At 41.4% G+C, this 14,045-nt stretch overlaps 1 protein-coding gene across 4 annotated transcripts in view; it reads right to left on the reverse strand.

The window, feature by feature from the left end:
* CAPN6 (calpain 6) overlaps positions 1 to 13,294 on the reverse strand; it is an 87,671-nt gene extending 74,377 nt beyond the window's left edge. Inside the window, exons 1-2 of one of the 4 annotated variants that reach the window (XM_075008162.1) lie at positions 12,776 to 13,294; positions 164 to 343 (exon numbers count right to left, since the gene is read on the reverse strand). In XM_075008162.1, the coding sequence (XP_074864263.1) occupies positions 164 to 328 (165 nt within the window). In that variant the 5' untranslated portion in view covers positions 329 to 343; positions 12,776 to 13,294. Of the gene's footprint in view, positions 1 to 163; positions 344 to 6,639; positions 6,660 to 7,147; positions 7,249 to 12,775 lie in introns of those variants that run through there. The other 3 variants (XM_075008159.1, XM_075008160.1, XM_075008161.1) reach the window with 3 other exon arrangements.
* Positions 13,295 to 14,045: the final 751 nt, after the last annotated feature.

The following is a 14,045-nucleotide window of genomic DNA, read 5'->3' on the forward strand; positions in this document are numbered from 1 at the left end:
TAGAGCTATATGAAATAAATGAGGTGGGGTGGGACAGGAAGGAGGAGATTTGTAAATTATATTTTACCACTAACAGATGTCAATCGGTTAAAAGAATTTTGTTAACTTTCCAAATGAGCAGCACAAACAGTGCTCCATTCATCACCAAATGGTGTAAAGTTACCTTTGGCCTCTTCCATTCCACTCTTCCAGGAGGGTGCCTGTTGTAGAAAAGGGATTCATCCGAAGCTGGAAACTCAGGATCTTCGAAGAGTCGTCTGTGTTTGATGCACTCCTGCTTGAGTTCATGATACTTCTGATCTTTGAATGATCTCACGGTTGAATACATACTTCTCTATCCAGCCTACATTAAGATTAACAATTTGTGTAAATTTGGAAGCTTCTTTCCCGTTTTTTAGCAATTCACCCCTCATCAAGCTATTAAATCCAACAGATTGCACAAAGACTGCTTCTAGGCAAAATTACAGACTGGTGGTGTCCAATAAAAAGGTGGATTACAAATTAAATTAGGGTGGGATTAGAGTATTATGTTTTAAAAGAATTTCTCTTTTTTGGATATTACCCAGGTCCTCATTTTTGAATTGGAGAGAACTCTGAGGGTGCTTCTCATCAGGAAGAACGATAAAGAAGATTCCAGAAAGGGGAAGTATGTGGCACTTCCATCTTGGCTCCTGGTTTTAGGAAGGTACACTTTGAATGGAGTAGGTGCAGACTCCAAAGATAGAGTATCTGGCAAGGTTTTTATCTCTTTCCATCTCGTACGGGATTCAGCATCAAAGTTTAAGGCTAGAAGGGACCACAAGATCATCTAGTTTGAACTTCTGTATACCACAGGTCACTAAACACAACCCAGCATTCAAGCCTTAGCCCCAACAACTGAAAAGAGACCAAATTATTGCAGCTCACAAGAGACTAGATTATTATGGACCAGATAGAAGGACTAGAGGGACTGAAGTACAGCAATGCTCTAAGGCTCCATAATGGCAGGGAGAGGATTAAATAAGAGGTTCCAAGACTCTCCTGTAAAGTAACCATTCAAAACCATTACAAAACATTGGAAACCCTCCTGACAATTCCATCCTTGCCCTCATGGATGTAGAGGCTCTCCAGACCAGTATTCCACATGAAGATGGACTACAGGCTATCAGGAATACCATCCCTGACATTTCCACAGCAAATCTGGTGGCTGACCTATGTAACTTTGTTCTCACCAACAATTATTTCCAATTTGGGGACAATTTATACCTCCAGATTAGTGGCACTGCTGTGGGCACTTGCATGGCCCCACAGTGTGCTAACATTTTTATGGCTGACTTAGAACAATGATTCCTTAGCTCTCATCCCACTACCCCTCCTTTATTTATGCTACAGCAATGGCATCTTTATCATTTGGACACACAGTAAAGAGACTCTGGAAGAATTCCAAAGAGATTTTAACAACCCACACCCCACCATCAATCTTAGCCTTGACTATTCCACACAAGGAATATACTTACTGGATAGCACAGTACAAATCACCAGTGGCCACATCGACACCACTCTCTACCAGAGACCCACTGACTACTACACTTACCTACATGCCTCCATCCAGCTCACACCACATGATCCATCATTTATAGTCAAGCCCTTAGATACAACCGCATCTTCTCTGACCCTACTGACAGAGACTGAAAACTACAAGACCCCTACCAAGCATTCATAAAACTTAATTACCTACTGGGAGAAGTGAAAAACCAAATTGACAGGGCCAGATGAATACCCAGAAACCAGCTACTTCAAGATAGGCCCCAGAAGATCAATAACGGAACACCACTTGTCATCACCTACAGCCCCCAGCTCAAACCGCTGCACCGCATCATTAAAAACCTACAACCTATTCTGGATCATGACACTACACTCCAGAAGCTCCTAGGTGACAGGCCTGTCCTTTCCTACGACAACCTCCTAACCTAAGGAAGATTCTCACCGGCAATCACAGGCTACACCACAGTAATACCTGGAACTTTTCCTTACCACAAACCCTGGTGCCAAATTTATCTACATATGTATTCCGGGGATACCATCACTGGACCTAACCATATTAGTTACAAGATCAAAGGCATATTCTCAGGCACTTCCGGCAACATTATATATGCCATTATGTGCCAACAATAACCTGCCACTATGTAAATTGGACAGACTGGGCAAAACCTTCGCCAAAGAATAAATGGACACAGAGCAGACATCAAGAAACTCAATACACATAAGCCGGTCAGTGAAAATTTCAAGGGAGTGGGCCACTCTGTTAAAGACCAGAGAATTTGTGTCCTGGAGCAAAAAGAATTTAAAAACAAATTAGAGCGAGAAATTTGTGAGTTGGAATTCATATTCAAATTTGTCACATTAACACCGATATGAACAGAAATATCAATTACCCCAAACATTACAAGGACTGTTTCCCTTCCTCTGATGCTCATATTTATCTCAGGCAGGACAATTAACATCCCCCCCCACCCATCATCCCCCTCTTACTCACTTGATTTGTCAGTTTTTATTGCAATTTTTTTTTTTTTGGTCCTCTGTACATATAAATGTCAGTCTGAATTGAAAATGAAATTAATCTAATGAAGTGGGTCTGTCCCACAAAAGCTCATCACTGAATAAATAATTTTGTTAGTCTTTAAAGTGCTACGTTTCTGCTGTTTTGTTTTGTTGGAGTACAGACTAACAGGGCTCCCTCTCTGTTACCATTCCAAGCAGTGTGTTTATAATCAGCCCCACCAGGGCCCCATAAGTGTCTCCTCTTCTGTGTCTCTCTGTGTGTGAATGGTGAAGACTGCAACACAATTTCCATGAGAAGCTATCTGAATTTTTAAAGGAATGGACATGGGATGACTTTGCTTTTTTGCTGATACTATAGCGAATGCCCACAGAAGCAGCAGGTGTTTGAGAATATTGGTGGAAAATGAATAAGAAATTTGCTTTCTGTGTTTGCACTGAATCTAAGAGTTGAATACTTGACTTAAATTTACCCAAGTTTAAGCAGAATATCAGAATAGACCTCGTTAAGTATCAGCACAGTCACCTGGTAGAGTGACAGGAGCATTTTTATATCAGACATGCATCCTCCATTGCTGCATTTATTTGCAAACATACTCAACGCCAGCATTTGGTCCAAAGGTGTAACTAAGCATGGCAGATTTTCCTCTGGAGCCACATATCTGACCTGTAATGAAGTTGGTGAGTCAGCTGTATGTGGAATCACACAGCAGAGACTGGGTGACCAACCTGCACTAGAAAAAAATGATAGAACATTATCCAGTATTTCCTTCCCATTTCTAAATTTCACTGACCATCATCTTTATTCAGGCAACACACCCTTTGACAACAAATGGGAATTTTGCCCTAGTTTAAGACTTATGAGGAAAACCTGGTCCCAGTGAGGTCCATGGGAATTCCTTCAGGATTAGATCATATGATCTGTCACCACCTATCCAGCTCCAAGAAGCTTCCCTTTATCAATACAAAAAAACATTTGAGCACCCTAAAACACAATATAAAAGATAGCTCAGTGGTTTGAGCATTGGCCTGTTAAACCTAGGGTTGTGAGTTCAATCCTCCCTGATACCATTTAGGGGCTAGGGCAAATAGATATTGGGCTGCTACTTGGTCCTACCAAGAGGACAGGGGATAGAATTATATGGGGTCCCTTCCAGCTCTAAGAGATGTGATGATATATTTAGGGGCAAAACAGCTCAGTGATAGTGTATCATTTTAAACACTAGTTTTTTCTTGAGGGCAATTCTTCCCTTATTAATAATCCTGAAAGAAGATATCCTACTTGGCAGTTGGTCTCTAAGGACCAGGAATGTTAAGTAGATTTTGGTTCTTTCCACCTGTTTCAAAGTCCAGTAATAAATATTTTGCCAATTAAAAAAAAAGATGAGAAAAATTACACTAATTTGAATGGAATACAGATTATTACCTCATGAGAATACTCAGACACTTTCTCATTAAAAAGTCTCCATTGACTAACTAAAATCGCAAATGAGTCTATCTGCAAAATATGGTTGTTTTTAAAATAGTTCCAGGGGGATGAGGTTTTCAGCTCATCATTGCTTAATTCACCAAGCTAGGTTTTAATGACATTACCCTTCTCCCCTCTTGGTGTGCTGTACTAGATGGGAATTCCAGTCCTTTCATGTTTAACACTCCTCCCCTAACAGCTTATATTACAGTAATGTTTAAAGGCTGTCATACATAATCTAACCATTATGTGCATGGCTGTCTGAGTCTCCAGGGCAGCAGTGTTCAAAGGAGTCAGTTTTGCTAGCTATTAGGCAGAGCTGTGAGAAAGAAGAGCCCAGTAGTTAGACTGCAACACTGAGATCTGGGTGACACTCATTTCTATTCTCTGCTCTGCTACAGGCTCCTTCTGTGGCCCTGGTCAAGTCATTTAGGTCCAGAGCCTAAAAGGTATTTGGAAGTTTGTCTCCGACAGATTTCCCACCACTGAAGTAGCGGAGAACATCCATTTGGGAGTATGTTTCTATGAGTACTTCTCTACCTTGCAGGGGTGCTGTGTTGTGAGGATAACTACACTAAATATAGTGAGCTCGTCAGATACTACAGTGACCGGGAGGAGGAGGAAAAAGAGGAAGAAATAGATGGCATTGTCATAGGCTGGAGGATGTTTCACCAGTGTACCCCCCAATCTCTTGGTTAGCCACTATAAAATACTTACGTCTTTCTGAACTTACAAGCATATACAGCAATTCTTGGCAACCTGAGCTGAGTGCCTGTGAGGGCTCAGTACACCATCCTTTGAAGAGAACCATTACCTGTGTAATGCTTACTATTGCTTGGCCCTAAAAATATATTTGTACAATTTGAGATCCTCTGCTTTTACACTCTTTGCTTTCCAAGCTAAGCTTCCTGGCACTGGAATGTAAAGCCTCATTCACTCCCCTGCCTAGTATTACACAATCAAACGGGAGACCAGAAAGCTTATTCAGGGGGAGCTGGCCACCCACAACTCCTGTTGAAACCAGCTGGAGTGGGAGCACCTCTCTGCTACAAGCAACAGTCCTGGAAGCACTTTTCTAAACCTTTCCTTTTGTCTACAGTAAACTCATCAGCCCAGACAGCAACGATAATCCAGGCAGACAGCTCTCCTGTCCGATCTGCCTCCACTCACACCGCCCCTTCCTTCTTTTAACTGCCAGAGCATTATTTGGATTTTATTTACAGTGACTATCTAGCCACATGTCCTCAGCTGGAGTGAGTGCAGAACTAACCAATATAGAACACAGCTGCAAGTCATGCCAGGACTCTTCATCAGGAGTTCTAAAATTAAAAGGCCATCAACCTGAAATCCAATCCGTTTAAGGACAGTTAAGAACAGTTTCAAACAGGATAGCTCAGAGTGTGGCTGCTACTTTCTCAGGTTTATTATATATATTTGCTAAGTTTCTCTGCCCTGGTGCTATGCGGGAGACACATGGGAGCGAAAAGAGAAAGCTCACTACCTCTCCAAGAAGAGAAGACAGTCAAAATGATTATACACAGATTTCTATAGCCCATGTGCGTTGCTGCCTACAAGCATACCTTGTTTTCACAGCAGGGAGGTTACTGTGAAGTCACAAAGGCTGTTTTCATCTTCATAAAAGCAAGCACAAAGGAGCTTTTCAATTCTGCAGGCTAAAACATCTCTGAGATGCTGCAGCAAGCACTGACTTCTCATCTGGATTTCTCTTTAAAGAGAGCAAGCTAATCTATTGGAAAGGCATTTATTTCAGAATACATCCAAGCAGTTCAGTCCATGGAATTCACAAACATGGACTTCCACACAAAAGCCAAAACAAAAAGGGAGAACATGTTTAGCCGTATGTATTGTATTTGTTCTGCAATTGCACATAGGTCTGGGTAAACTCTCTCCTTCCAAGTGAATCCTGTAGCGAACGTGTAACCCACACGCCTACTGGGTGTGGTTTACTGTCCCACGTAGTAGCAAGTTGTACAGGCTCATGCACTAAAGCTTTAGAGATCCAAGGTCTGAGCCCCCCATGCGAGATTGCAAAAGCACAGAGAACGAAGACAACCATCTCTCATCTGGCTGGTGGAGAGCGCTTGGCAAGAACAGCATCTGTGCAGGTCTGCAGAGCTTTTAAGGAGCCAGAGTAATGGAACTATGCTGCCAATGCACTTAGATTTTGAATGAGTTGTATCATTCTCCACAGCCAAACGTCAAGATCCTTAGTTTATTTCATCCACCCCCTCAGTTTTAGCTATGCTTGTGTAACCCACACACCTTAGTGATATATTGTCCCATGTAATTGCACCAAGACCACTCACAGAGCGAACGAATCTCCTCTACTGCCTTAGCTACTAGCAAACTGGCTTTTAGCTCGTGTGGCAGAAGCTCCTACACAAAGCTCCACAGGTCTCAGCGTTGGTTTCACCCCTGCATGACTGGGGTCTGTTGGCATTACACTTGTGTAGGATGTTAGACATTTTGTGCCAAAAACAAAAGAAACTTTTCCCCAGTTGTTCCTCTGACTCTTCCTGTTAAAAACCAACAACAACAACAACAACAAAGGATTGCCTAAATAATACGCAAGCAAAGTAAAAAGCCAGCTGTTTAATTGTGATCAAACATACCTTTTTGGCCTTTAGTAAGCATGCAGCTCTTCCTGGTAGCATATGCACCCAAAACTCACTTCACAACACCTAGATCAGCAGACTAGTTTTACAGCCAGAGGCTTCGAATGACTGCTAGCTCTGAACTATCTCCCTGAAAGATTCCTAATACAGTATAAGGAGGGTCCAGGAAACCAGAAAAGTAATTTTTTATAATGCTGTGTCTGTTTGTATTTGCTCAGCTTTAAGGGCTTTATAAAATGTTGGCTTTTCAAGTGTGTATTAACAGCCTGGCTAAATTCAAAGCAGTTGTGAAATCTCTACTTTGCTCAGAACCATTTTGGAGAGAAATGTTTTCATGTTTGCTGAGTTGCCAAGTTATGTTTCATGGTCTCTGTTCCGCTGGTAGCTTAACTGACCTGAAGGATTAGCCCTTCTCTTGTCCAGCAGTAACTCCCTCTGTTAGAAAGGAAAATGGAGCAGAAAACATGGACTTGAAGCATGTGAAGGTTTCACTGTCCAAACTCACTTTTAGTTCCATTGACAAAATGTTCTAAGACAGGGGTCTGCAACCTGCAGCTCTGGGGCTGCATGCAGCTCCTTGGGGACTTCTTTGTGACTCCCAACACTATAATTTCAAAGTAAAAAAACCCTCATTATTATTTGATAAACGGTCAATGCCTAAAAGCCCAACAATGAACAACTCATATCTAAAGAGCACATGATATGTGATCTCAAAACGGTGGATAACTCCCACTTTACTACGCGCAGTGCATTATGGGATATGATACTGTATCTGTGTTTTGAGAGTGTTGCTAATAAAGTTTTGATTTTGAGAAGGAAAAGGAAGCTTGTGGCATTCCTGCTGTGAAGGGCAACAGGCATTTTAAGAAAGAAAACTAAAATTAAATGTGAAGTAAAACTGGCATAATTAAATAGGTTCAGGAGTGAAAGTCAGGAACATAGTGATACAAACACACACACATGTAAAATGTGAGGAAATAGACTATGCGAGAAGTTTGTGAATATCCTGTAATAAACATGTATAATGCTGACAGACCTGGGTTGTTGGCCCCAGGGATAGAACCTACAAGCAGAGGGTCTAAAGCCCTGCACTCTAGCATGTGAGCTGAAGGCCAGCTGGTTCTCAGCCAAGGCTACGGAGCAGAGACTTCACTCACCCCAGATGAGGTCTCAGTACCTCTGGGTACTACACATGTACCCCATTACAAATCATTGTGTGTGTGCTGTTCTTAAAATAGGGTGTACAAAAAGTAAGGTTTGATGTTATTTATTAAGGACTGTCTTGTATTTAAATGCATTGTGGCTCTTGAATTATTATTTTTTTTACCAAATTTGAAACAAAACGGCTCTTCTTGCTGTATTGCTTACTGACCCCTCTTCTGAGAGAAAGAAAAGCACAAGCATAAGGTTGTGTAACCAAATAAACTGATAGATGCCACGCATTTTTAGTTGTACAAGTATGGCAGTCCTCTTGCTGTGTGTCTACCCAGGGGAAATCTACCTACTGTAATCTGCCTTACACTTTCTAGTGAGCATATCTGTCCTTTATATTCTGACCAACTGGGGAAGATGTGGAAGGAATGATACTGACCTGGCAACAGCTGTACAGGACCAGACCAGACATAATCAGAGGGGACTGTCCATTACCAAGTGAAACAGCAACTGCTTTTAGTTGACACTGTCAGGGACTCAGGTGAAGTTTCTATTTGCAGCAAGATTTAATTTGGAAGGTGAAGGAGGACGTGAGTATATGCATTTTTGGCACCATTAATTACCAAAGCTAGCAACAGCTCTGCCAAAGCTACATTATGATGTTCCAGCAAAGTTTTTTCTTTCTGCTCACGCTATGACAGAATGTAGGATTTCAGAAAGAATTATTTGGGGGAAAGATCTGCAACCAGTCTCATACAGGTGGTCAGATGAGGTGATCACAGTGAGGTCCTTTCTGGACTTATTAACTTGTCCATATACAGCCTATGGAAGAGGAGTTAGGAAAATGGATGCTCAAAAATGGAGGCTCATGTTACAAAGAACACTGTAGTTCAGAGGTGGCCAGCCTGTGACTCTGGAGTTGCATGTGACTCTTCAGAAGTTAACACATGGCTTCTTGCATAGGTGCTAACTATGGGTCTGGAGCTATAGGTAGCAACTTTCTAATGTGCTAGGAGTACTTGCTTCTTAACCCCCAGCTCTGCCCCGACTCTACCCTGTATGGGCTAGAACTGTGATGTCCAATACACTAACCACTAGCTACATGTGGCTGTTTAGCCACTTGAATGTGGTTGGTTGGCTTGGACGCCAAATACATTTTCAGAATAATGTGGCTAGGTCTATAGCAGTAGTCACTTTGGTGGCTACTGCTACAGAACTAGTTGAACATCACAGCTAGTGTTCAAAGGGCAACTGAAGCTTCATGGCTCAAGCCCATCCTTGATGGGACTCCAGGTGCTTCACTCGAGTTCTGCAACTATGACGTGGACCCTAAAGTTTGTTTCATGGTTTATATTCATTATCTGTTTTTCTCTTCTTAAATGAAGATAGCAGGAGGGAATTTTTCAGTGGTGGGTGAAGCAACTCCTACGTATCGTGCTCCAATAAAGGTTACCTTAACTTGCAGCCAGGCCTGCAGCAATAAACAGGGCTTCTTGCCTGCTTACATCATTCCCAGAGCAAGTGGGTGGGGTGTAAATGGGGAACAGATGGAGCTTTGGCAGTGTGCCACTACTTGTTACAATGGAGTGGGTAGTTAATTTACATCTGGAGTTGGCCAGTGGTAAATTAATCTCTAGACTTAAGGTGAAAGCAGGGATGGGAATTTGAATCATGCGTGTGCCACAGAAGAACAACCCTTCCCAGGGATACTTCTAGGGAAATGGAGTTTGTGCACAATCTCTTGGTTAGGCAGTGTTTGATGTCATAAACTAGCCATATACAAAGCTGGCAAAGATCTGGAGGACCTTCTAGATTGGGGTGGCCATACTTACTGACTCTCTGAGCCATATAAGACAATCCTCAGAAGTTTGAAAGTTCACATTCAGGAGGGAGGGACAGCTCAGTGGTTTGAGCCCTAGCTCCTAAATGCACGGTTGTGAGCTCAGTCCTTGAGAAGGCTGTTTAGGGATCTGGAGCAAATAGATTAAAAAAAAAAGGGGGGGTGGTCCTGCTAAGAGGGCAGGGACTGGACTTGATGATGTCCCTTCCAGCTCTATGAGGTGTGTGCACTTTGGCCTCTCAGCAGCAATACCTGACAGGGTTTGAGGCTTCTGCTCTGGTCTTACCGATGCCTTCATGAGCCTGTATCCCAAGAAACTGCTCTCTACTGGGCAAAAGTACTTAGCCCCTCACCCTGCTGTGAAAGGGAAACTTCCCAGGATTCCACCACAGAGTCTGGATACTGGGGAGACATGGAGGAGGTGCTGAAAGCTATATTTTAAGGATAAAAGAGCCGCAAGTGACTTGTGAGCTGTGGTTTGGCCATCCCTGTTCTAGGTGAAATAAGCTATATAAATACTGAAGTGTACAAAAGTGACAGGCTACATCTGTGCAATCCTATTATCTCTCTGGATAATGCCATCAGTTACAAATATGTAAAGTTACTTAATGCTAATGACAGTAGTCACGTGCTTCAGGGCATGAGCTGAAGGTAATAGGGTTCCTCAGGTCTAGCTAAGGACCTCTATTACTGGTGATACTGCACAAATGGAGAGAACCTAGCTGGCCTCTCAGAGCCCAGACTGAGTTTCCAGGGCTGGCAATTAGAACACACAAATTTGAATTTACAAGCCACATAACTTTACACATGCCAAAAAACAGCTGGAGGTTATGGAACTCCGTGATGCCATTTTTTCAGTCACCACTGTGCTAAGTGCCATATTTGAACTTTCAAAAAAGGATACCGCTGACAGAGAGAGATCAGTAGCTACCAACTCACATTGTATTATTGTACTATACATACCATAACACATTAATACAAACGTGAGCTGGTAGATACCCATACAGCTCCACTTCCTCTTAGGGATGCCCTTTTATTTTTTAAAGTTCAAAGATGGGAACCCTACAATACTAGTACCCAGAGAAACACCTCTAGTTTCACTCAGTCCCTTTTCCCTTTGTTGCCCTATGTAGAAAAAGTTTCTCAATACATGGCTGCCTGGGAAATATATCTTAACTGCTTTCCCCTCCATATGCAAAGGAGTAGAAGGATGGATTTGACAGAAGAGCTGGACGACTGGCTTAGAAGTCTAGCATTTTAGATGAAGAATGGTGCTGGAATCAAAGCTACATTTACAGGCAGGGAGTGGAAAGTACCAGCATATACTTTTTTTATACACTCAGTGATGCAGGAAACCCACTTACCGTTGTATACCTTCTGAAACAAATGTGCTACCTCTATCCTTGGGTATAGCATACCTTCTTAAAAGAAATATGTATACCCATGAAGATGGTTTCGGTCTGCACTGGAGACATTTTATCCATTTGAAAGTTATATAAGAAAGTATACATAGTAGTAAATATTATAGATACACACAGCTGCCCAAATTTGAGTCTTACGGAGACTATACAAGCATTTTTCTTGTCCTACTTCTCAAACATTCAGAAAGTAGGAGTTAATCTCTGCTTATGAAAAAAATACAGCTTTGCTACTTTACCTTTTTGCCACCTGCTGTGTTCTCTCAAGGGGCAAAATTCCAAACCACACCAAGTTGGGAGCCAAATCAGAACCAAATCCTGGTAAATTGTTCCTAACAACACCTGCTTTCAATAGCTCAGCATTGTAATTCTTTTTTTACAGATGGGAAAATTGAAGCATGAAGATCCAGATACTCAGAAATGCCTTGGTGCCTAACTCCTATTTGTGCTTTTGAAAATCCTATTCAACACCGTTCTGAATCCTTAGGTATCCAAATCTCTTTTGGGATTTGAACCAAGGAGGGCCCAATTTTCATTTAAGTGCCTAATGGGAGCTCACTTTTCAGCTTCCAAATACCTTCAAAAGGCTGTCCTAAGTATTTTTGCAGTGGGCATAAAACCTGTTAGTTTACAGTCAAATTAATTCCAAAAGCAGAGGGTCAGAGCCTTAGACTACACTCTTGAATCACAAAGGAAATTTTTGAGCATGTTTGAATTATGATATGTTTGCAAGTAACACTAATGCAAACAAGAATAGCCTTAACAATAAGTAACAAAGAGGAAGCTGTGCTAGTCTATACACTAACAAAACAAAAAGCAGTCAAGTAGCACTTTAAAGACTACCAAAATGGTTTATTAGGTGAGCTTTCGTGGGACAGACCCACTTCTGATGGTCTGAAGAAGTAGGTCTGTCCCACGAAAGCTCACCTAATAAACCATTTTGGTAGTCTTTAAAGTGCTACTTGACTGCTTTTTGTCTTAACAATAAGGTGTACCGACTGGAGAAAGAATGACACCAGAAATACTTGTGGAGTTTTTCTAGACATGCTCTCTGCTTGAAACTAAACCAAGCAACTTTTTAGGAGCCATGAAGACAAACTTATTCTGCTCTCACATTCTATTCAGTTTTAATGATGATCATGAAATTAATGAATGTGAGTGAGGCCAGAATATCAAGTAATCTTGTGAAATTATTTTGAATGCTTACTTATCCATGATGCTAGACTCCCACTTGCTAAATACTTACTCTATACATTTCTTAAACAAAGATTTAAAATGTGCACACAAGATTGCAGTAGAATAGTCCCCTACAAGAACTAACTGCACTTATGAAATCAAAGAAGATGCAATACCTTGCCTCCTGTGAAACTAGTCAAACACTGAGATTGCAATCACATTGTTTCTCAACACTGGCCCTTCTGCAGGTTTTTTGGGGGTATAACACCTGTAGAACAGACTGCATGTAACTAAAGGCAGCTATCCCAGAAGAAGTGACTGGGAGTCATGCTTTTAACATTTACAAAAGTCTGAATCAGAGTTCAGTATCTAACTGAGACACAATTACCTATAAGTGCATATATTACTATGTTAAAACAAGTATAGGATTTTCTTACTGTGGATATCAAAGTGGTGATTATAATTACAGTAAAAAGAGTTTTGGTTCTGGTAACAAACCAATCAAACCCACTAAACATATTTTAGTGTTATTAGCATTGGCACTTACCTGGCTGATATAGACTCTGCTCCTGATCCCTCAGCCTAACAAATCTCCAAAATCAATACTGCAAACAAAGCCTCCCTGGCTTCTTAACCTGAAAATTCTTTGGACTGTACCAAAATCGATTCAGAGGGGAGGCTCAGAGTAACTTCAGAAATGTTTGTTCTCCAGTCTAACTTCTGCTTGCAGTAAATGATTATGAGTCATAAAGCAAAATATGACAAGAAAGAACAAGGATCCTCTGTCTTGTTTAGTCCATGGTAAATTCTGTTAATTTGTTTTATGGCTACAACAGTGATGCAATTTTTAAGGAGCAGACAAGGGAAGGGAGATTTGTGAAGATTTTGGACATACTTTTCTGACAAACAGGACAGATTCTACCACAGCATAAAAATGCAGTGTTCCATATTAGTTTGCAAAATATTTATATAGCGGACTCATAAGCATTTTGCTTCAGCTTATTCCTTCAGCATGTCTCTGCCAAAATGTGCCAGTATAAAAAAGAAACAAAGTGGAATACGTAAGTGGTTTAACTGAGCCCTTGTTTTTGCTGCACTTCATGAGCACCAGAACAAGCCCAGATGAAAAGCAAAGGTACTTTTTTGCCACCCCTGTACTCTGAATTCTGAAGCCCTGCCTAAAAACCCCAGAGGTTGCTCGAAGTTATGGGCGTCAGATGTGGTCACCTCTTGACTATCAGTTTGCCCTGAGTAACCAAAGCACTCTCTTCTGGCTGCATAAAGTCATTACTTTGGAATCCATCAGCATGGGAGGCAGCTGCAGCAGCTGGAATGCGGCCCAGAATCAGGATGTCATCAGGAGGCAGATTTTCCTAGCAGTCTAAGTGGGACTGGAAACCAGGAACTCTTGACAGCTAATCCTGTCTCCGCCACTGACTGGCTGAATGAACTTGGCAAAGTCACTTAAGCATTGAGAATGTTACCACGTATTAAATAGATGTGCTCTCACGATAAGCTCCTTTGATTTAACGACACCAAGTAAATAGAGTTTTATCAGTACTAAATTTCACATTTAAGGCTATGAAAGACAGTTTGTACATGGCCCTCAGGTGACGTGCAGATTAAAAACTAGAAAAACATTCCTAAATAAAAGGGTACCTCAGAGTTTCTTAAATTAATGAACTCTAAATTACATGTTTGTTGAACAGCTCCGACATGTGATTAAAAGTCCAGCTAAATTAGGAGCTATACAGGCAAACACACATCATTAACAGAGTCCTATTCAAGCATTCCCTTAGTCTACAGTTTGGGGTAGA

This window comes from Carettochelys insculpta, chromosome 13 (genome assembly GCF_033958435.1).
Source record: "Carettochelys insculpta isolate YL-2023 chromosome 13, ASM3395843v1, whole genome shotgun sequence".
NCBI classification, from domain to species: domain Eukaryota; kingdom Metazoa; phylum Chordata; order Testudines; family Carettochelyidae; genus Carettochelys; species Carettochelys insculpta.